At 34.4% G+C, this 25,398-nt stretch overlaps 1 protein-coding gene across 2 annotated transcripts in view; it reads right to left on the bottom strand.

Annotated features, from left to right (window-relative positions):
• The window catches only part of VIRMA (vir like m6A methyltransferase associated), a 55,177-nt gene that overhangs the window by 28,002 nt on the left and 1,777 nt on the right, over positions 1-25,398 (bottom strand). For both annotated transcript variants that reach the window (XM_031691161.2, XM_006209684.4), the window contains exons 2-10: positions 21,227-21,342; positions 17,372-17,458; positions 16,211-16,259; positions 14,541-14,709; positions 8,762-8,884; positions 7,930-8,202; positions 5,020-6,160; positions 1,384-1,875; positions 264-418 (exon numbers count right to left, since the gene is read on the bottom strand). In XM_031691161.2, the coding sequence (XP_031547021.1) occupies positions 264-418; positions 1,384-1,875; positions 5,020-6,160; positions 7,930-8,202; positions 8,762-8,884; positions 14,541-14,709; positions 16,211-16,259; positions 17,372-17,458; positions 21,227-21,342 (2,605 nt within the window). The remainder of the gene's footprint in view (positions 1-263; positions 419-1,383; positions 1,876-5,019; positions 6,161-7,929; positions 8,203-8,761; positions 8,885-14,540; positions 14,710-16,210; positions 16,260-17,371; positions 17,459-21,226; positions 21,343-25,398) is intronic.

The following is a 25,398-nucleotide window of genomic DNA, read 5'->3' on the forward strand; positions in this document are numbered from 1 at the left end:
TGATTAGGAACTTCAACCAACCACAAATTTCCATGGCCTGTCAGAAAAAAGTTTTGAGAACGTATAAACTATCTTCATAAAAGGCACTTTGAGGAAGTTAAAAACAGGATATTACTGTAACGTTGTAAATCAAATATACTTCAATTTAAAAAATGGTATTACTAGGTATATTATCAAACCATGGTAACAATATTAATTACAGATATTCAAAGGCTTTTTTTCTCCACATGTCATAATGCTCAAAATAACTTCAAGTACCATACCTTGCAATTTAGCATTATTTTCATCTGCTTTACAAAGCTTCAGGAGAGATGCTGCATGCTGTTCTAGCATCTGGACATCACTGGAAGACTGAACCACCACCAAAATAAGTATGCATGCATAGTTATAAGCTACTGACTTCTTAGACTTGGAATCACTGAAACAAAATAAGGTTTTAAAGTTCTGGGTACAAAAACAAATTTTTTGAAACAATTTTAAACATTTTTTTCTACTTGGTTCTAAAGAGACCAAGGAATTTCACAACAAAATATGACTAATTTCCTGAAAACAAGAAATCACATTTTAAAGTTCGATCTCTGATTGATCTGAAAACACTACTTAAAAGTATGTAACAACAAAGCACATACATCACAATGGAAACTGAAATTCTATTAAGAAATAAGATCAGAAGAAGAATGAAATAATAATAAGTGTACTTCATTAACAATGAAAGATTAGGAAGTACCACTTCACTGGTGTCCTTTAAAATGCTATCCACTCTCTATCAACAGGAAAGAGTGTGGTGAATCAACCCACGCCATCATCACTCAGTCTTCCACTACAGAACCGTTAAGATACAGCTAGGCACAGAACTCACTGAGTTTGCCTTTTAAAGGCCCCCCAAGAGACTCTTCACTCAAGGAGTCATATCACAACTCCAATAAAAAGGATGCCACTGCTTTGTATGACATGAACCAGGAAGAGTACGTATAATCTATTATCATTCTCAACCCCCTTCAACCAGTAAAAACACTTCTGAAATCCGAGCACCCTGAAGATGAGGGCAGAAGATGGCAAAACAGTTCTCATTACTCTTAAGGTATACATATAATACTCCTATGCCTTAGGAGTCCCCTCCACACAAATCAGGAGGAAGACAACAGATCCAACCTTTGTCAACACTGTGGGGAAACTGGAAGAAGCTGCTATTTCATTTCTCTACAGTCACATCCTGTATTTTAGAGATTTCTGTCATTCAAATCCTTGAATACTCCTTAATAATGTGTTACGTCAAAAAATTAGTTTTTACTTTCAAAACAACATATTCTTTCAAGAAACTAGCCCATTAGTGATGTAGTTTTCCAATAAAATAGAAAATTTAAGGAATAAGTAGAAAATTACCCTAAGGCTTCTTTGGAATAGTACTCCATTAGAGTAATAAGACTTTGGAGATTTTTCTCAAGGCTGAAAACATGACCAACAGCTGATCTTCCCACAGGATTAAAGGTAATCAAGTAAAGATTGTGAAGAGTTCCCAAGAGATCTGAGTGGTCCGTTTCTTCGCTGGCTGTACAACGCTGGAAATGGCTGAACAGTTCTGTGATGCACTGCAATGTCTGTGTTGAGTCCTGCAGCCACAGGGCAAACGCATCATCAACAACACCATCGGACTGGAGGCCTTCCTCTTCATCTTGATCATAAAGGTGACACAGAGCTCGGATCAACAAATTTGTTGCTTCATATTCTGACATAAAAAAAAGAAGACCCTTTTGTGACTGTGCAAGAAACTTTAAAACATCTTTTGTGGCTTGCAGCACACCAGGATGAGCACTTGTTACCGGAATTGACAGAAGCAAGGTAACCAACTCCAAGAAGTGATGACTGTGAAGATACCTACAGAAGAAGTAACAAGATGTATGTTAAGTCAGTGTAAAACATTCTGCATTTATTCAATATTCATTAGACAGGAAACAGCTAAAAATTTTAATGGCCATAATTCTTATCCTCAGCAATATACTACTTTTAACTAAAAACATAATGTGAGTAGCAAGTCTTCTCTCTACTGGGCCAAACAAAAGTGAAAGTTCTATACAGCTTTTTCCTAGCATTCAAAGGATGTTCAACAAGTAACTGCTGACAAGTTTTCTCTTTCCAGAATCAAATTTGACTTTAAATTCTGGGCCTTCTTTCCAGGTCACTTGTCAAACGTTCCTTCCTTTTCAACCACAGTCCTACTCAACTCACAGCGTATCAGTATACCTGAATTAGTTTATCTAGGAAGAGTACAGTAGCTTTACTATAAAATCATATGGTATATTCAGATTTACTATATGTAGTATCTCTGAATTAGTACCACTGGAGAGGGGAAAAAGTTGAATTATCAAATTTTAGTATTTACTACCCCCATACATAGTACTCTTTTATCAAATCCAAGAACCATTTTTTAGTATACACAATTTTAGTAGAAAAAGTCTGAATTTATCCAACACCCCAAAAAACACACAGAGTTATTTTCTGATGCTGATAGAGAATTTTCATTGTCCTAATAACACTGTGCTCCATCTTTTCATCCCTTCCTCCCCTGCAACCCCTGGCAATCACTGGTCTTTTTTACTGTCTCCATAGTTTTGCCTCTTCCAGAATGTCGTAAGTTGTAATCACACAGCATAAAATTGCCTCTTCAATCAAATTTCTGCTTAAACTCAGGCTTCTACATCATAACAAATACTCCTAGGAACTTCTTAGCACAAAGGCAAACATTACTATGCTCTAAAAGCATCCTTAACCACCTTATGGAGTGTACGAAAATAGCTAGCATCACAGGCCTCAGCATGCTTATTCTTAGAAAGGCCTGCTTGCAAGGTTGGCTCTTTTGCTGGGCTCGGGACGGATTTGGGGAGAGTTTCAACCTACCATCTGATAAGAATATTCACTGTGACGAAACCGTTTATGCAAACAATATGGTTTATGCCCAATACCTGCTTTCCTTCAGGGAGTCTGGAATTCTGGCAAATGCTAGGTACTGGATGCCTACATGGCTATTCCCCAATAGTAAGTTTGGATGCTGAGATTCTAATGAGCTTCCTCAGTAGGCAACGTTTCACACGTGTTTTCACAATTTGTTGCTAGGGGAAATAAGCGCGTCCTGTGTGCCTACACTGGGAAAGGACTCTGGAAGCTTGTGACGGTTCCCCGGGCTTCTCCCCAAGTACCGTTTCCCTTTGCTGATCATGCTTGGCATCCTTCTGATGCAGTACATCATAGTCATGAGTACAACACTAGGTCCTGTGAATCCACCTAGCAAATCTTGGGGGTTATCCTGGAGACCTCAGCATGAGACATTTAGAGAGAGCCTTCCCATTACTTCAAATTAATCCTTCCAAAATGTAATTATTTCTCCTTTCAAAGTTCACTCTCCCTTCTAATTTACCAGTTCCTGTCCATAAAACCACAGTTCCAATAGTTACCCTAGCTAGAAATCTCAAAGTATCTTTAGCTCCTTATTTTCTCTTCTTACCTACCAGGGTCAGTTGCCAAGTCCTAGTAACTGCTCTGTCACAAACTCTCAATACTAGCACAATATTTGTCTTCCCATTCTCTGTAAATGCCACTATATTAGGCCAAGTACTTAACACACCTAATACCTAGAATCTTTATAGACAGGCGTCTACCTAATAACTCCCATTTCTTTTCCATTGCAAAACATCTTGTAACAATAATATAATCTGAGAACACTTCTTTGATCATATCAGATCTGCTACTCCAAAATATTCAAGATCTTCCCAAATTCTAAAAAATCCAAATTCCTTAGCATAGCTTTCAAAGCTCTTTATTTCCTGAAGTCTGATACTCAAACGTATCTCCTTCAATTATGGGAGGAAAAAATAATACTTTGTAGGGCATTCATTACTAGTTTTCCCTCAATGACAGCTTGAGAGCATCACCTCTTCCTTACACTCAGCCATCCTCATTGCATGACTTCACTTCCTACTTTATTAAAAATATGATCAATGAGAAGCACCTTGACTTCTTTACTGTGTCCACACTACCAAGATATTTATATTTGTACACTCACAAGGTTTCCTTTCCCCTGTTCAAAGCCAAGCCCCTATACATGTACTCTTGACCTCAACTCCTACCAGACCTTATTCTAGCAATTATCATCTTATACTCCTATAAGAACTCAAAATAAGGCTAAAAACAGGAATGGATAGGTACAGATTTTAGAATGGACAAGTATCCATTTTCTGTTAATATAGTTATGTTCCAAAGTAAGGCAAAAAATAATCATAGAAATAAGCAATTAAACGATAAAAATGCAATTTCTGCATTAGTTAAAAAATTATTTACAGGCAAAATGCTAGAAAAGAACCTTAAAATTAAAAATTAAAACATCTACCATGGGTACCTAATAATGCCAAAACTGCACCAACAGATAACTAGAGAGTTAGATGGTAGAAACAACTGGTAATCAACCCTTTAATATAACTTCAACCAGGGCTGTAAAATTAATTTAGTAAAGCAATAGCTTAAATTACAATGTATTAGAGTGACAGGGTACAAAGAGGTTCACACACAAAAGCTCTCTCCTTCCTGTGCCATCCTTTTGTACCACCTTCCCAGAAGCCGCTCAGTGGCTTCTCATTTATTTGTGCTCATCAACATGCTTATAAAAGCACTGTTGTTGATTATTACTATCTTTAAAGTTGCTACTACTACTTTAAGTATTGAGGGGAAGGATACAGCTCAAGTGCTTAGCATACACGAGGTCCTGGGTTCAATCCCTAGTACCTCCTCTAAAAATAAATAAATAAACCTAATTAACCTCCCCCCAAAATTAAAAACTACTTTAAGTCTTAACAAAATATAACTCACCCACAGTAACATCCTTCTCAGGTTCACTGCTACCTATTTTGAAATAACAAGTATCCTTACAGATATGCAATTCCCACAGATACATAAAAAAACAAAATCAACCACATAAAATTGCCTTTAATGATTGGTGAAATATATTTCCCAAACCCAAAAATGTCTTACCTAAAGAGAACAGGGTACGGATCATCTCTCTCTGGAGGTCCAGTAATACGTGCCATTGTTGGGAAAGACTTAACAGGAGGTTGGATCATTGTATGAGGTGCAGTTTCCATTAAATGGAAAACCTCCTCTAGGAGGTTAATAAGCTTTTCTATTTCTCCTTCACTTATATTTGAGGATTCCAAAAGATCCATATCCATTGAAGCCTCCACCTCATTTTCGTATTCTGGGTTTGTTCTCTCAAGCCCAGTATCTGTATCATGATCAGGGTCACTGTGGTTAGGAACAGACGAAGTCTTCTCTGCTAAATGGTCACCAAGTCTTTTAATCTCCGACAAAATTTCATAGAAATGGCACTTCTGAAGGATAGCTGAACCAGCAGTGACAACCCTCACAGTCTGATCTAAAAGTATGAGCTCTAGAAGTTTCTGATAGCCACTTTTTTCACTCTGCCTACTTCTTAAAAAAGCTTCCATTCCTTCTGTCATACTAATGACACTGTCCAAAGCTTTAAATGCATTTAACTTAAGAGAAGATGAGACATGATCAGCAAACAGGAGCTCAAATAATCCATTGATCACTCCTGCTTGTAGCAGTCCCGTGACTCCTTGAGCCCCACATTCTGCAAGTGAGGACACTAATTTGGTCCCAGCTTTGAGCTGTCGGACATTTAAGGCAATGGGTTGGCGAAGGGCTACTTGTAAATTTAAAGCTTGCATAGTCCAGTCTACCAACTGGCCAAGAGCATCTTGTTTTGTGTTTTTCAACTGCAAATAACTTAATCCTTTTATTATTAAACTTGGAATTTCTTCTAAAGCTGTTACCCATTTTGCACCTCTGTCTTCATTATACAAATCCAAGAGTTCAGTTAACTTCACGGAGGCTTCTATTGCCCCTGAATTTTCTTTATCTGGGCCTTGATCCTTCATTCTACTGATTTCAATTTCAAAAGTAGTCTTGTATGGACAGCTGAAGTATAAGAGTGGTACAAGCTCCCTGTCATATGGATCATATGTCATAGGAGGAACTGAAGCTAAGTCTTCAGCAGTGTATTCAACATCAAAGTTCGGATACTTAAATGTTTCACGTTCCAAGTCAGCAATTCCATCTTCATCACTAGAAATTTGTTCATAACCATCATCCCCTGAAAATTAGTTCAAATAGTATTTGTTACATCATTGTTGTTCAATGCAAAAAAAATCTAGTTAGTCAAAAAAATCATTTAATAGTATGGCAAAAATAAGAATTAATGATTTCCTCAACAAAATTAACTCCTGCCCCAACATTTTATTAACAATTACTAACATTTTATAAGTTCTAATAGAATAATTATAGAAAAACTTCATTAGCAAAGTCTTCTATTATATCTGTTCGGCTTTACAACTAATTCTATTACAGATCTTTTCCTCACAGAAATAAAATCAGAAATGCCGCAAAGTAATGAAAAATAACTCTCTCACGAAGAAAGAAATTAAGCTTGCCCTCATGAAAGAGTATTTTTAAAATGGAAAAAATAAATTGATGGGTAAAAATTATTAAATTAACTAAGAAATAATACCATAATTGCAAAACTAGCCCAAATATTTTCAGGGAAAACATTCTAGGTTCTTTTTATAACATGAATTTCATATTCCCTGAATTTTTACTTCTCTATATGACCTGCCACACAGTTTCTCAGATCTGTATTACATTTTTATGGAAAAAATTTGTTCATTTAAAGTGCTCAGCTTTGCCAAAACAAGAGCTTTCTTATCATGACATGTGCAGCTTTTTCCTCTTTTTCAAATAAAACAGAACTAAAGACAAAAAAAATGTATTGGTTTTACTTTTTAACACTACTATTACCTGGCCATGGTAACAAAGAGATGTGTAATAACAGCCCTCTTTTGATATTTTCAAAACAATTTCGCTGTAGCAATACACTCATATTTGAAAAGAAAGGGCCTATGGAGACCTGACTTTGGAAAAACCTCAGATGCCTTCTAGTAAAAATCAAATTAACCAGCCTCATTCTCTCATCTTTTCTACAAAAGTGTCCTCTGAGTAACAAAGTCTGCCTGAAATCTAACTATTATTTGCCAGTCAAATATAACAAATCTAGAAAGCGGTTGTGGTCATCTGGGAATGGGAGAAGCTAAAAAAGTTATCACTCAATAACTCAATTACTTATATTTTGTAAAAGGGCCCCTGTGATATTAAAATGGCCCTCACTCTCATTCAGAATGACCTTCACCCTTACTATCTTAGAAAAAACAAGGCAAATTATCTGTCATTTTACGTAAATGCTTTAACATTACATCCCATTTCTTAGACAAATTAGGGGCCAATTAGCTTGAATATCTCTTTTTGCTTTCAAAGGAAAAGTAAAGGCTAATTAAAGAATTGCATCATGCTGCCTTATGTCTTTGTATATTTGAGATTTTACCTTCTGAATAATGAATAATGTGGCACTCTGCCAAAATAGGTGGCAGACACCTTTAGGAATTCCACCAGCTTAAAACACCACTCCTCACTCTGACAGCAGACCAAATCCCTAATCACCATGTATTTGCAGCATATCCCTGCTTCCCTGGCCAAAGCTGATGGTATCAAGGGGCAGCAAGACAAAGAGAATCTCCCAGAAAATTGGAAATGGATCTGAGATACAGTCAGGTAGTTTAGGCTGGTTGGTTAAAGAGAGATTAAAGATGTAGGCTGAAAAGAGATACAACAATTAATTAACAGAATATACAGTAGAAACATAATGCAATGAAAATCCCTGCTCTAGTCAAGTCTTAAGGCCCAGCTACAATCTGACCCTTGGGTTTCCTGAAAGCCATTTATTTCTGCTATAAATTCTTTTGCATTGCTCAAAGCTACATAAAGTTAGTTTCCAGCACTTAAAACCCAAAAGTCCTAGCTAATATAACCCACCTTCACCTTCTTCATCCTCTTCACCTTCTTCCTCTTCATCTTCCTCTTCCTCCTCAGGGATACTATCTACTGTATGGCGATCATCCTCATCCTCATCCTCTTCTTCCTCTACATCCACATCATCTTCTTCATCTTCTCCTTCTTCTTGCTGTTCCTCTTCTACTTCTCCTTCATCAGAATATTGACCTTCCTGGGGAACAGAATTCCGATCAGGAGAAATGGGCTCGAAGTAATCTTCTCTATGAGGAGCATCTTCTTCCTTGTCACCAGATACTAGAAAATTGAGATTTAAGGTACAGATTATTCTAACAGTTTAAATAATATGAGGCAGATGGATTAGATACTGCAACTACTTAAAGACATTTTGGATGATTTAGCTTATACATACCCTTAAAAAAAGTGGTAGAATTATTTGCTTTAAAAAAATATTTAGAGTATACACTGCACAACTTTATAGTGAGAATTAATAAAATATACTATTTTATATTCTAATACAATAATCATCTTCTTTTCAGCTATTAACTATTCAGATTTTTATCTCTTTCAATACACACTCCTTATTTTTACTGGTATTATTCTGTACATACCACTATAGCACATTAACATTTTATTTTCAAGGCAATGTTGCTTCTGCTTCAAATGAATTAACTGATTTTTTTTTTTAACAGGTTCACTTGCCAACCAAAATACACTAGAAAATACTACACAGGGTGAGTGTGAGGGGCATTCATCAAGATTTGATTATCAGCATCTAATTTTTTTTCTTTAATCAAAAAGTACTATTAACATTAATCAAGAGGGGGGAAAAAACTACCACTGATTTTACTTATACCTGGCAATGGCATGGGATCATCGTCGTCGTCATCAGGTGGAGGGGGTCCTGGTGGAGTTCTTGGTCCCCTTGGCTGTGGTCTTGGAGGGCTTCCATTAAATTGATCTTCTTTCTCCCCATCAGCTAGTTTTATTAGAGACAGAAAAAGAACTCTCAAATTATTAAAGTACTGTTAAATAAAGTACAGTGAAATAAAAGTATAGTAAAATAAAAAAAAATAAAATAAAAAACCAAAAATGCTATTCACCATTTGAGTTTTCATCTTCAGAATTTTTTTCTCCTTTTCAGTTTTATTAGGTAGAATTATTGCAGTTCGACTGCACATACACATTATATCACATGTAAATACATATATACAGCATACTTCACTTTATTTTTAGTTTATATATATGTACTAATTATTGTTTCTAAGAACAAATTAGATCTTTAGCTTTTTAAATTTACAGTTATCAAAGGAATAAAGCCAACTACAAAATAAGAATCAACAGAATGTAGTAATCCAATCATAAAGGACAATCAAATGTGCTTACACATATTCAAGAAATCAAAATAATAATTAGTTCATTTGTGTCCTTATTATTATTATTTTTTAGATTCCTCATATAAATGATGTAATATGGCATTTTTCACCTTCAGAATTTATTAACTTTTTCCTTCCTAACAGAAATTTCGCTAATTAATTTAAATTGGGAAAGTTATAATCTCTGACTTCTTATAAACCAAAATATAATACATATAACTCTTGGGCATTATCCCATTATTTTTCTACAGGAAGATGAACATGAATACTCGTAACAGCTTTATTTGCAATACTCAAAAACTGGAAACTCCCCTGTTCAATGATTGAACAGTTAAATATATTATGATACATCCATACTATGTAATACTACTCAGCAACAATAAAGAATGAGCTGCTGATATACATAAAAAGTGGCTAAATTTCAAAGAAATTATGCTGAATGAAAAAAGCCAATCTCAAAAACATCCCAACCTCATGATTCCATTTTTGCAACATTCATGAAATCATATAATTACAGAGACAGAGAACAGATTAGCGATTGCCAAAAGTTAGGGATAGGTGGGATGGATGCGGCTATAAAGGGGTAACACCAGAGAATCCTGTGATGGTATAATCAAGTATCTTAATTATGATGGCGGTCATGCAAAGCTAGACATGACATAAAATCACAAAGAGCTCTACACACATACACACATACACGAGTGCATGCACAACTGGTGAAAATCGGAACAAGCTCTACAGGCTGCAACAATGGCAATTTTCTTGTTTTGATATTGTACTAGAGTTTTAAAAGGTGTTAAAACTGGAGGAAGCATAGAACTTCCCTATAATTTCTTTGCAGCTTCTTATAAACCTCTGGTTATTTCAAAATTAAAAGTTCAAAACATATATACATACATACATACATATGCAATACATGAGCTTAAACGTCAATTTTAAAATAAGTCAGTAAATTTAACAAAATTTTGGAGGCATTGTAATAAGACTAAAGACAACAGAAAAGATCAACTAAACTAAGAGCTTAGAAAAGATAAATAAACAAACCTTTAGCTAGACTCATCAGGGAAAAGAAGACTCAAATAAATAAAATCAGAAATGAAAGAGGAGACACTACAACTGATACCACTGAAATACAAAGGATAATAAGAAGCTACTATGAACAATCATACACCAACAAATTAGACAACCTAGAAGAAATGGATACATCCCTAGAAACCCAACCTACCAAGAATGAATCATGATTAAACAGAATATCTGAACAAACTAATCACTGCAAGGAGACTAAGTAATCAAAAATCTCCCAAGAAACAAAAGTCTAGGGCCATATGGCTTTACTTGTGAATTCTACCAAACGTCCAAAAAAGAATACATACCAATCCTTCTCAAAGTCTTCCAAACTCATTTACAAGGCCAGCATTACCCTAGTACCAAAACTAGACAAGGATGCCTCAAGAAAAGAAAATTACAGGCCAATATCGCTGATGAACATAGATGCAAAAATCCTCAACAAAATATTAGCAAGCCAAGTTCTATAATACATTAAAAGGATCAAACACCATGATCAAGTGGGATTTATTCCAGGGATGCAAAGGTGGTTCACCATCTGCAAAAAGTCAATGTGATAAAACACACTAACGAAACTAAGAATAAAAATCATGTTCATCTCAATAGATGCAGAAAAATCATTTGACAAAATTCAACATCCACTTATGATAAACACTCTCAACAAAGTGGATATAGAGGGAACATACCTAACCATAATAAAGGCCATGCATGACAAGCCCGTAGCTAACACCATTCTCAACAGTGAAAAGCTGAAAGCTTTTCCTCTAAGATCAAGAACAAGACAAAGATACCCAATTTTGCCACTTTTATTCAATATAGTGTTGGAAACCCTAGCCAGAGAAATTAGGCAAGCAAAAGAAATAAAAGGCATCCAAATAGGAAAGGAAGGTAGTAAAATTGTCATTTTTAGCAGATAAAATTCTGGTATACTTTTTTTCAAAAGTTCACTTTATGCCACTTCACTTTTATAAAAGACCTACATTAGTACCTGTTTTCACTAACCAAAAGAAATCCAAAGAGGATTTTCACTTTTACAAAAAAAAAAAAAAGTGAAAAGCAAAAAACATATGTTAAGCATTCGTTCTGCAGTGAGGTGTTACAGAGGTGGCATAACTCTGAGGAGTAAGAGTGGTACTGCCCCAGCAACTCCAATAAGCATCTCAGCATCAAGCCACCATAGTTTTAAACTATGTCTGTGAGCATCCATGTTGTATCTCAATTTATTCTGTGCATCAATTAGTGAGATGTGTCCTAAGGTAATTGTTTCTTTGCTTTATATCATTTTGGCTTACAAAAGGTTTCACAGGAACACTCTACTTTCAGATAGCACGGGAAGTCTGTATTATACATAGAAAACCCTAAGGACTCCATCAAAAGCCTATTAGAACTAATAAACAAATTCAGTAAATTTGCAGGATACAAAATGAACACAAAAATCTGTTGAGTTTCTATACAGTAAGGAACTATCAGAAAGAGAAATTAAGAAAGCAATCCCATTTACAACTGTATCAAAAGAATAAAATACCTAGGAATAAATTTAACCAAGAATGTGAAAGACATGTATATTGAAAACTACAAGACACTTATGAAAGAGACTGAAGACGACAAAAGTAAATGGAAAGATATTCTGTGCTCATGGATTGGAAGAATACTGTTAAAAGGTCCATACTACACAAAGCAATATACAGATTCAATGTAATCCCTATCAAAATTCTAATAGCATTTTTCACAGAAACTGAACAAATAATCCTAAAATTTGCATGGAAATATCAAAGACTCTAAAGAGCCAAAAGCAACCTTGATAAAGAAGAAATAAAACTGGAGGTATCACATTCTGATTTCAAACGTACTACACAGTCAGTATGATATCGGCATAAAAAGAGACACATAGATCAATGGAGCAGAATAGAGCCCAGAAATAATCCATGCATATACGCTTAATTAATTTACAACTAAAGGAGCCTAGAATATACCATGGGGAAAGGACAGTCTCTTCAATAAACAGTGTTGGGAAAAATGGACAGACACATGCAAAAGAATGAAAGTGGTCCACTATCTTACACCATACATAAAAATTAACTCAAAATGCATTAAGGACTTCAATGTAAGGCCTGAAAACACAAAACTCCTAGAAAAAAACATAGGCAGTACCTCTTTGACATAGGTTTTGGTGGTTTTTTAATATGACACCAAAGTTAACAAAAGCAAAAATAAACAAGTAGGACTATATCAAACTAAAAAGTTTCTGCACAGTGAAGGATAACACCAACAAAATGAAAAAGTAACCTAAAGAATGGGAGAAAATATTTGCAAATCATATATCTGATAAAGGGCTAATATCTGAAATATTTAAAGAACTCATATAACTCAACATTAAAAAAGACAAACCACCCTATTAAAAAATGGACAGAAGATCTGCATAGACATTTTTTCCAAATCATACATACAGATGGCCAACAGGTACATGAAAAGATGGGCTACATCATTAATATTCAAGGAAACTCAAATCAAAACCATCATGAGATTATCACCTCATACTTGTCAGAATGGCTATTACCAATAATTAGAAATAATAACTGTTGGCAAGAATGTAGTGAAAAGGAAACCCTTACGTACTATTGATGGGAATGTAAATTGGTGCAGCCACTATGAAAAACAGTACGGAGGTTCCTCAAAATACTAAAAGTAGAACTACTATAATGATCCAGCAATTCTACTTCTGAGTATTTAACCAAAGAAAATGAAAACATTAATTTGAAAAGCTGTATGCACCCCCATGTTCACTGCAGCACTATTTACAGTAGACAAGATATGGAAACAACCTAAATGTGCATCAGTGGATAAATGAAGAGAATGAGTACGTGTGCAAGCACACATGTGTGTATATACACGTACCTACAATGGAATATTATCCAGCCATTAAAAAGAAGCAAGTCATAAATCAATAAAAAATGTTAAAAAAAAAAAGAAAAAAGAAAGAAATCTTCTTGCAAATAGACCTCAAGGACAGACCTCAAGCACACTATGCTATATGAAATAAGTCAGACAGAGAAAGTCAAATTCCATATGATCTCTCTTACATGTGCAATCTAAAAAAATAAGTTTGCAAAAAACATAAAAAACAAGCTCATGAACACAGAAAAGAGACTGGCGGTTGCCAGAAGTGGGGGTTGGGACGGTAAGTGAAAGGATGAACGTTTCTGTTTTGTTTAAATAAATTTTATAAAAAAGACCGAAGATACAAAATGAAAACAGAATGGGAGAAAATATACTTCTCTGCCCACAAGGAGCTCATAGTCTGGTAAAAAAATAAAAAGACAAGTGAGCACAGAAGAATGAAGGATTAAAAGAAAAGTGAAAAATTAACTGTGCTTAGCAGGTAAGATATAAGAAAAAAGATTAAAACACAGTGTGTGACCACCATAAGAGACAGAGTTCACACCACACTATTACATAAGGATTAAGAAAAACAATGGCCATTTTATTTGTGCTCAAAAAATACTAAATGTAAAGCAAAATATTTTTCCCTATGACCTCAATTATGATTTCAAAATTTCTTCCCAAATCTCCTTAGTTCAACAGCTTACAATGAGTAAACTGGAGTGAGGAAAAGAAACCCTGGGAAACATAAGCCCAGCTGCCTGCTTTAGAGAAGAAAAGTCACTGAAGTTTATTAGAGGTCTTACTTATCTTGTCTCAAGTTAATGAACAAAAGATTATCAAAAATGGGAAAAATCTGCCTTAGCTAAGATTTAGACATCTAAGCAAATCTGAAATGCACTCTTGAAAAAAACAAATTCCATTAACATGAATATTCCAAAGACACATACCAAATTTACTGCCTATTCGTCAGTTCTTTTAGAGATAATTTTCATATAAACCATGGAAAACCATCAATTATATTATCATTTACATATTTGAAATGAAAAAAAAAACCCGAGGTCAATTAAAAAAGCATTCTAGGAATGTAGAGGAAGAAAAAATGTAACCACTTCAACATAAAAAGAAACTCTTATGATTATAAATCAATAAAAATTGTTAAAAAAAAAAAAAGAAACTCTTGTAGGAAAGAATGGGAGACTGACAGACACCTTGTCAACTCTTAAACAAGGTTCAAAAGGTAGAAGGGCTCTTTGAGTTAACTTTCCCACTATAACATAAATGTCACTGATAAAAGCAAATTAAAATTCTTACCATGTTTTGGATTCCTTTTCAAACTTGGCTGTGGCTGGGGAGGTGGTGGAGGTGGAGGTGGAGGTGGTGGCGAGTCTCTGTCATGACTTATCACTCTATCCACTGATCCATATATTGCCAGCGTCAGACAATTGTACCAGCCTCTTAGCACCAAACCATCAGTATTCACCTGATTTTTGAGGGGGAAGAGGGAGAGGTATCTTTGAAATTAATGTTTTAATATGACAGAAATAAACTGATATCAAATCACTTTGTGGTTCAACTAAAATCTTTAAAAGTGTGCTGAAAATGCAAAGGTCAATATTTGGAGACTCACCCAGGGTACAACTTTTATATGGCCCTCCAGAGTTACCATATCTAAAACTGTCTCAAAACTACACCTCTCTAGACTTTATGTCAATCCTATTCAAAAACCATAACCAGATTCCCAACCAAGAGAAGACAAACAAAAATGAAATTAAGAGTGAGTTAATGTCAATTAATAAATTAAACCCAAACATTTACAGGGGTCATGGAGGTACACAAAAGTACAAATTGTGCCCAGTTGCAAGAATTATAAAGTCCATAAAATTATACAGCATTCTCTTTACATACCCAATTCATACATGCAGGTATATTTTATACACCCACATTGCACTTTAAAAAGTAAGGGTAACCAGAAGTATTAAACAAATTGTTTTTGCAAAGAAATTTTATCCTAAAAAGATCAAAGACTACCAATGCCGTTACTCTCAGTATTTCCTTATAAAATAAAATAACTTCATGTTTTTCAGAGCTAAACTACATTAATCACTCTACCTTCACAATAACTGAGAGGTAGAGCAAATATTAGCAAAGATAAGAAAATGAGAGTGTCAGTAAAAGAACCTGAACTGGAAGCCAAAGCCCCTGAGTTCGGAGTTCTCCTCCCACTCTACAATGTTGGGTAAAGATGAAATAGTAAGTGGTAATGAGACCCCTTTAGACAAAGAAATTATCATTCTCTTTGTTAACCTTAGCAAACTCTAGCAAAGGGAAACTGGAGGCCAGAAGAAAGGCTCAAAGACTATGCTCACGGATGGACAGACTCTAAACACAAATACCAATGAAAGGAAGATAAAGCTTTAGTCTAAACAAGGTGCAGAGTATTAAATACCCAACCCCCAAAAACAAACAGCAGGCTGGGTAACCCCACACTAAATTCAGAATTATTTTTGGATTCTGGATTTTCCATGATTCAGATCTTTTAGATGCTTTTAGAATGGTATTTGGCATATCAAGAAAAAAGGCACACTTTTGATATGCAAGGAAAAAATATGAAATATGTATTTTTTAAAAAACTTTAATTAAGGTACAATGGTGTCTAATAATTTACCTGCCTGTCATCTTCTGAACTCGCTCAACTAAATGAAAGAAGGAAAAACACAGATGCCAGCTTCTTCCTGACCCAAGTATAAAATATAATGGGAGAAGAAAGAGATCAACAGCTAGAGAATAGCATTACAATGTCTTTGCTCCATTTTCAGATAGCTTCTGGAATACACGAGGAATCAGACAAGAAATGATGATATTCTGCAGAACTAGAAACAAGTAAGGTGACATTCAACATCACTGGTTTATTTGGATCAAAAACTCTGAATGGAAGTGAAAACAACAGTAGTAACAAGTTGAAAACTGACTTTCACAATTACCTTTGAGTTGGGTCTAAAGATGATAGACGTATTCTCATCATATTCCAGGCTGCCAAAAGAACAAGAATAAATATACTGGCTCAAACACTGAACATCACAGTTCATGAAGTTTTTCTAGATTCATATACTTTAATCAAATCTAGATTCTGTTTTAATAAACTACAAAGTTTGGGTTTAATTTACTCCCCACAAAACAGTATCAAAAAAGGTATAAAACAAACCCCTGAGATTCTGGTTTAATTGCTTTGGGGTGAGTGTGGGTATCAATAATTTTTTAAAAGCACCCCAGGTAATACCAATGTCCAACCAGAGCAGAGAACCAGAGTGTCACAGTCTTCAAAAAAAAAAAAAAAAAAGTATACTGAGACCAAAATTTTTAAAAAGCAACTTTTTTATTAAAGATTATTAAATGTTATTAATAAAAACATTCTATACTCTTAAAAATTAGCTGCTTAGGATTATCTAGGTTCCCCTCATTTAAAAAAAAAGTTAGATTATCAATATAATTAAATAATAAATATGTGAAGAATAAATAAAAGAATAAGAAAAGCCTAAAAAACTTAATCCCTGACAGAGACAGAAAAATTTCCATTTTTAAGCTGTCTTTAAAATTTTTTTATTTTATAAATGAGTTTTTATGTTATAAATGAGTAAACCCATTTAATGGTTAATTATGTTGCAGATTATCAAAACAACTAGTTTTAATAATACCTAGTACATATTAAATAATTCAAAATGGATATGTATTAACAAAATTCTCATTTTACAAAAATGTGACTATGGAATTTTAAATTATAAGTAATGTGATGTAAAAAAAACAGACAAAATCTCAACATGTTTATACAGGTTTTTTTTAAGAATCAAAAAGTAATCTTCCAAATTAGAAGATTATCAAATCATGTGATATGTATAAGAAATACATACACCAGCAAAAAGCAAACAAAAGATGACTAATGTTTCACACATTTAAATTTTTATTTTGTAAATAAACTCAACATCTTCTTAGGAACTTGACATTTCTTTAGTACTGTCAATGGATAATATTAAACCCTGAGTTCTTAGGTCTACCACCATACATATCCTTTTTTCCTACCTAAAGAATAAAAAGGTTTTGCTTACTAACTCATGAGTTTCTGGTAAAATAACCTATTAGGTACATACCTTCCCAACCTATCGAAAACTGGGGCACTTGGTTTGCTTACATTGTTAAAGAATAAGTCTAACTGAAATGTGTGCGGTGATGTCTCCCTGCAAAATGAAACAAAGTTCAAACGTCAGCTTTTGCAATAATCAGTTCCTAAATTAAAATGAAAAACAAAGTATGTACAAATTTAATTTAAGAGCAATTTTAGAATTCAACTACAATATTCCTAAGATTTAAATAACAAAAACAGAATCAACTATAATATATTCTGTGATTTTATTCATATCCAATTCTCAAGTCAACTATTCACTTTGAGTATTACTGAAAAATTTTTAATCATCAAGTATCTTTCACTTGCTACTTGGACCATTTTAAAATTCATAGATGTTTTAAATTTTTAATGTATTTTAATGGCAAATTTAAATATAATTACAATTTGATTTCAACTTAATCCACATTAATACAAGACTATAATAATAATTTAGGCATCAGAGCCCTAAATTGTAACTTAAACTCTAAATTGAAATTTGTTTATCAATAATTTACATGAATATTTTGATTTTTCCTAAAGATTTATATAGTCAAGATTAAAGCCTATGTAAGTTGTATTAGAATGAAACCTGGCTACACCTAATACACATCTCACACTTGGCTGAAATTCCTGAGGCTCAACTAAAATCTTGATTTTTAACAATGCATGCTTTGCTGTTTTTTTTTTAATGTATTTTTATTGAAGTATAGTCAGCTTTCAAAGTGTCGATTTTTGGCATACAGCACAATACTTCAGTCATGTAGGAATATACATATGTTCACTTTCATACTCTTTTTCACCAGAAGTTACAAGATATTAAATATAGTTCCCTGTGTTATACAGTATAAACTTTTTGTTTATCAGATTTTGTAAGAATCCTCCTGTATTTTGAAACAAGAGACACTCTGCCAGAGTTCAGTAGGTGTTCTGTGCGATTCAGTGGGTTTGTAGATGTAATTCTTGGTGTATTTATAGGAGTGGGCGAGCTGTGAGTCTACTCTGCCATCTTGGCTCAACCCTGCTTTGTTGTTTATTTACAAAAAATCCAAATGGTAAAAAATGTAATCACTAAATCTAAAAGTATAATCACTATCAAAGAGATATCCTTCTGTACTTTTGGTAGAAGTACAAACAGGTGCAATCAATTCTGAAAGACAATATAGCAATAAAATTCAGGAGACTAAGAAAATGTTCACACCACTGGACCCAGAAATACTCTTCCCCAGAAAGTGCTTCAATGGAAACACTGATATGCAAACAAAGATTTTTTTTAAGAGAATGTTCATTATACTAATAATCTGAAACCTAAAAACCATCTAATGGTCCCCATATTAGGAACTAGCCAAATACATGAGAGTACAGTCATTCATTAGATTATAGTCATTAGAAATCATATTTTCAAATAAAATTAAATGATGTAAAGAGTACTCTGATATAATATTAAATGAAATAAAGGAATACACAGAAAAGTATACAGTGGGCTCAGAGCAGCATCATACATTTACCTTACCCAAATTCAACTGTATGTGCTCAACAACTCTTAGTCTCCTATCCTTCCTCTTCAAACCAGACCCTAGCCTCCTATATCTCAAGGTAAGGAAAAGGGGCTGAAATGCAAAATATTTCCTCTGGAGGCACCAACGACTCAGGTCCCAGTCAGTGAAAGCGATTTAAAGAATCAATGGTAATTTGACTGTACTAGTCTTTCATCTTAAAACTTGCTGACTCCAAAATCTAATCTCACATAAGGTATCACTTACAAAAAAAATAATAAAATATATATACAAACACACACCATATAAATTTTAAAACACAGTGCATCAAATGTTAAGATTCTCTCAGAATGGAGGGATTATAGGGACTTCAACTACCTTATACAGCTCTGAATTTCATGAGAAAAAAAACACTATCATAAAGTGTGCTACACAAATATCATTTGATCTCTAACATTTCAACCTTGAGATTTCAGGCTTCCCAACATCTTACATTTGTACTACTGAATCAATACTTTATTTTACTGTTCTATAACATACTGTATACAAAGGTGTTTGTGATAATTTCATATTTGGAATTATCAAAACATCATTAATCCTCAGCTAAGAAAAAGGAGAGAGATAAGAAGAGGGGAAATGTAACAAATACTCTTACCCACTGCAGCTAATGACAGAGATTCATCCAGCCTCCAAAGCGGCTCCCCCAAATCCCTGCCTTCCTGATATTGACGCCTTGTGTAATTCCCTACCACACTGATTGGCAGAATATGTAACCAAGAGAAAACAGTAAAATCAACAGTATGTCAATTCTGATAGTAGGTTATAAAATCCAGTGACTGTGGCTTCCTTCTCACGTATTCCTTCTTCTCTCTCTTGGATCATTCACCCTGGAGGAGTCCACACTGTGATATAAGCATCCCCGTAGAGAGGATCTCCTGGCAAAGAACTAAAGTCCCCTGTCAACAGTCATGTGAGTGAGATCCTAAAATCCGCCAGGCTCAGCCAAATCCTCTGAGACTGGTTACATCCTCATGAGGGGACTCAAGCCAATCAAGCAGCTCCCAGAATCCTGACCTTCAGAAATAGCACGGGATTAGGCTGCTAAACTTGCTGTAATTTGTCATATAGCAACAGGTAACTAATAAACCTTCCCTGACCAAAAGCAGTACAATTAGAGAAGGCTGCTGGACACGCTATCATTACTCCATTTTCCCCATTCTATACACACAGGAAAAGCAGAAAGACATTACAGGAAAACAGGAATTTTTATTTCCTTAAACATGGCAAAAAAAAAAAAAGAGATTAGGTCAATTATAATGATCTGTCATTATATGCATTAATCATTCTTATTGCTTTGTTTTGTATTTGTTTTGCCTTTGAGTGACCTGAAAACATTTGAAGATTTTATATCTACCTCTACAAATAACCAACTACCTTTCACAATTAGGAAGAAATGAGCCCCCTGAATCTGCACTGTAACAGTCACCACTATAGAGCTGGTTTAACTCTTTCATGTAATTGAAATTGAGCCATCACAGTATGCACATGAAATGTGGCACTGATACATAAGATTAATACCTAGACTATAAGCTAAAACTCACACAGATATATTATTATATATACTCATGTTTCTACACCCAAAATTTAGTTTTTATCTCCAATTCAAGTAATTAAAATCAGAAGAAGCTGATTATTCATGTTACGACAAAGATCAAATTCCTCTGTTTTGTATCAGCTGTCAAAGTTATCAACAACTTCACATCAGGAACCATGTCTTACATTTGGTTCTTTCCCACAGAGCCTAAGAAAGAGAAAGCATCAAGTAACTACTTCTAAGTACAACTAATGGCTAATATGAAGCTACGTATTTATGAAAAGACACAGGTATCAGGCTAAGAAGACCACCGATTAGTCATGAAAACCGACTATAAAGTAATATAATGAAAAATGTAGTTATATAATAAAAGATGTATTTCTAAATATTCAGACTCCTTTATCTTCAAGGAAAACGTCAGGTTAAAAATACTTCATCTACTAAACTGTGCGACCCTAGAACATTTTGGAAAAATATAAACCTATTTCCACCAATTAAAAAAAAAAAGAAATGAAGAAAGAAAAATTTAATCTAGGACTTAGGTCAAATAATTACTCTTTTCAAGCTTATTATAATATATAGATTATACAGAAAACCTAAAGTCAGTCACAATGCAACATAACCATAACTGAATAAAGTTTTAGGTTTCTTTTTTTTAACTTACAAAATAATACTTAAAACTTTTGCATTTAAGAGTTATGTTTCTAGGACCATCTTTTTTCAAAAATACTTTTAGAAAAGAAAGTTGACTTACCCATATGCTCTATTGTCAGGTAAGCTGCTGTGGGCTCTTACTCCTGGGGGTATGACTCGGACTTCGTTGATATAAACCACACATGGAAAACGAACCACATCTATATGAGAACTTTGCTTTAAGAAAAGAGGGGAGAGGAATATATACTGTAAGCAAAACATTTTGTCTATTCAAAATTTATTCATCTTCAATTTGTTTCATTCAGAATGTCATTAATAATCTTAAAATAACCATTATATCATTAAACAGTGCTACTACATTATTTACAATGCTGTCAATGCTGTAAAAATCACTCTTAAAAATAGCTGATGATAAAATGTACTTAGTTAAATCTCTTCATTTGTATAACAACATTTTCTGCATCTGCCTCCCTTCTGATGTTTTGCTTAGGCCAATAAGGACCTACAATCCTTTACTGGAAACCCCGGGAACCAGATGCTTTCAGAATCCTGACTTTTTAGATGTTTAGAAAGCTAATATGATACAAATAAAGCATAGTAGGGCTTCTGGGGCAGTACCTTGTAATCAAACCCTACATGTATAAACATTCACACGAAATAAAGATTATAACTAGCATCATATCAGTTCAAATCAAGATGCAATCTCTGTCATTAAGATGCAATCTACTGTGACAGCAGACAAATAGATAGACTGCTATGATACAGACTCACACAGGAAACTGAAAATTCGAAGGGGCACTTACCTAAATCAGATTGTGGGCAAACATTTGTTGGGGAAAAGAAGAGTGTCAGGGAAGGTTTCCCGAAAGAATCAGTGAACAGAGGGAAAAAGGGCTTACTAGGTAAAGGGAGAAGCATGCACAAAAGGAATGCAAACAAAAACTTGGAAGGTTCAAGAAATTGCAACCATAGTTCACCAAGACTAGAGGGCAAAATGTAGGCGGGAAGTAGGGCAGAGTAGCTAAGCACAGTCAAGAGTATTGCAGGAAGTAAGATTTTCATCCACTGCCAGAAGTCAACTTCATATCTGTATCTCCATCTAGGACCTCTCTCCTGAGCTCGGGCTATAGCCAACTATATCCAATGTCAACTGGACACCTCCACATGAATGTCCCTCTGGCACCACAAACTGAACAAGTCCAAAACTTAACTGACTTACGTTAGTGATGGCACCACCATCCAGACAATTATCATCCTTGGATTCTTTCTCATTCCTTCTCACCTAAATGATTCATTCACCCAAACATCAAATCCTGTTGATTAAACCTCTAAATAGCTCTCAAATTGGTGTATTTCCCTCCATGTCTGCTGTCATTCCTCTAGTTCTAGACACTCGGCCAAATTCCTTAGTCTTATAAACAAGTATGGCCTCTTCTTATCACTCCAAATTTACAGCCCCAACATATCCTGCTTTTTCTCACCTTTATGCCCTCATTCATGTTATTGCCCCTGCTTAGAAACCTCCCACACTCCTCTGTCCCAACTCCTTTCAGATGTCAACTTTCTCTTAAAAGCTGAGCCAGATCAAGTTTAGATAAGTGCCTCTCCTTGTGTATCCAAAACCTCTTATCAAAATTGTAGTCGCCTCTTTTATCTCCCTTGTTAGAGTGGCATTTCAAGACAAGAACCAAGTCTCACTTTACTGTTACAGTCACTGTGCCTAGTATATTCATTTAATGAATGAAAGAATTTTAAAAGGTGCTTAGTACGAGTTGACTGAATTGTATTTTCAAAGTTAAAAATATTACAGTGAAGTAGAGGCTTAAAATATCTAGAGGAGTACATCAACCTAGGAAGACAGGTTGACAATAGGAAATCATGGAAGGTTCATGATTAGAGAGGTAACAGGAAAGTGAATAGACTGGTCAGATTCCACAACTCAGCCACATTTATCTACGGAGTCATTGTGTTTTTAAAGGTAACAGTATAGCTGTCTCTCCCTCCTTACTCTCCTATTCCTGCAACTATCTTCTCTTCTCCCTGTACAGCCTCCTAAGGGTAAACTAAGGCTATGTTATCTATTCCTACCTCTTCCATTACTGTTTTCACGTGAGTTCCAAACTGGCTGTTCTCACAGGAGTTCCAAACTGGCTTCCTAAACTCTAAAATGGAGTAGAACTTTGCAACATCAGTCACCTTCTTAAGACTATATTTTAAGCTACCAATTCTACTCTGGAAAGTAATAAAGAACTAATTAAAGATGTATAAAATAATTTAGCTTCAAGAATATCACATCACTGTAAAAAGTCAGAAGCCTAAATGTATGAGAATTTAATATATAAATAGCATTGCCACTTAAAGAAATATTACACAACAAATAAAAATATTATACAGAATATCTTGGGAAGGAAACAGGATGACTTAGGGACAGGGCTAAGAGAACGATTTACTTTTTATTGTATACATTTTTTAATTTGTACTTCATATATGTATTATCTAGTCAAAAAAGATAATGTTTGAAAATGAAGCATACTTTTTTTTTTTTTGCAGGGGGAAGGTAATTAGGTTTATTTATTTGGTTTTTCAGTAGAGGTACTGGGGATTGAACCCAGGACCTCATGCACGCTAAGCATGCACTCTACCACTTGAGCTATACCCTTCCCCCTTGAAGTGTACTTTTAAAATTCTGTGTAGGTGTATTTCTTCATTTATAAAGATGCACAACATATTGTTAGGTGAGAAAAGAAACCACAAAACACATTACATAACCACATTACAGTTATCAGTACCTTAATATGGGTGATGGGTGTATACACTTAAGCATATATGTATCTACTAGAGGATTTGGGAAAAATTAAAGAAAGTTGTTAATGACAGATGGGACTAAGAAAGGTGGAACTACGAAAGCCTATGTTTTTCTATATCTTCTAATTTTTCTATAATGAAATCAAAATTTACTAAAATAACATTTTTATTCTCAAAAAAAGTGGCATACAAACCACAACACAATTTGTAATTCATTTAGCACTACCCAAACCCCTTTACATATTTAACCCCTTTATGTATTTCCTTTGTGAAACAAGAATAATAAATGCCTGTCTTCCCTGCCAGATCACAAATTCCTTTGAGAGCAAGGGCACTAAGTTTTAGATTTTTGTTTTGCTACTTGCATTGCCCCTCCTAGAGCTATACCTCACCTTCAAAAGTTTTTTTCATAAATAATTGTTAAACAGATTCACAACTTCCTATTGTGCAAATCTATCTGGTATACAACTAAACAAGTCAAAAACTAAAATATCTGGTTTCCATCAAATTCACTTCAAACCCACTTCGACTTTATGACTAATAATGGCCCCACCAGTTCTCTAGTCTCTGTAAATGGACTTCTATCATTTTTAACTACTCTTACACAATCAGTTGCCATCCTGTCAATTCTATAACCAGTGTCTATCTTATACCTATTCCCTCCTCCTTAGTCCCACTGAGACACAGCATGGCAAAGCTTCAGAGCCAGAAATGTGTGTTGTATGTCTTAATCCAGCTATGCCACTTTAGGAAAATCACCTAACCTCTTATGCTCAGTTTCCTTCTATCAAATGGGGATAATGATCTTTCAAAACTGATGGAAGGATTAGAGATAATGTATTTAAATTACCAAAGTACTGAGTCTTGCACAAAATAGGCATTCAATAAATGCTAACAATAATTACAAAATAAGCATTCAATAAATGCTAACAATAATTAGTGCCCATCTGCTAACTCAAGCTTTCATTATATCTCACCTTTTCTTCTCAATTTTCCACTTCTAATTTTTCTAAACCATTTTAGGCATTACTGATACATTGATCAGTACATTAGGTACTAATCTACCCAATGTATTTTACTAATCATATAATTTGCTTGCTCAAAAACTACTTATTTCTTAGATAATAAAGCCATGCTCCTTTACTAAGCATTCAGGGAACTCTGTGATCAGGCTTGGAACTGCCCATCAGGTGCCACTTCACACTACTAATTCAGCATACCCTTCCAGACTGACTACTCCAGGAGAGTGCCCTCCTTTACTGTCTATAATTGTGGAACATATCCTCTTCCACCAAAGATCAAGTTCATGTACCAACTGCTTTTGATGAAGTCTTCCCTGATACTCCTAAATGAAAAAGTAATCTGTCCCTCCTCTGAAATCATACAGCCTTTTTAAAAATTATCTCTAATACTTAGTTATAAACTCCTTGAGAACAAACATCTCAACATTCCATATCCTCCGAAAAA

The sequence above is a fragment of the Vicugna pacos genome, chromosome 25, assembly GCF_048564905.1.
Source record: "Vicugna pacos chromosome 25, VicPac4, whole genome shotgun sequence".
Classification (NCBI taxonomy): Eukaryota; Metazoa; Chordata; class Mammalia; order Artiodactyla; family Camelidae; genus Vicugna; species Vicugna pacos.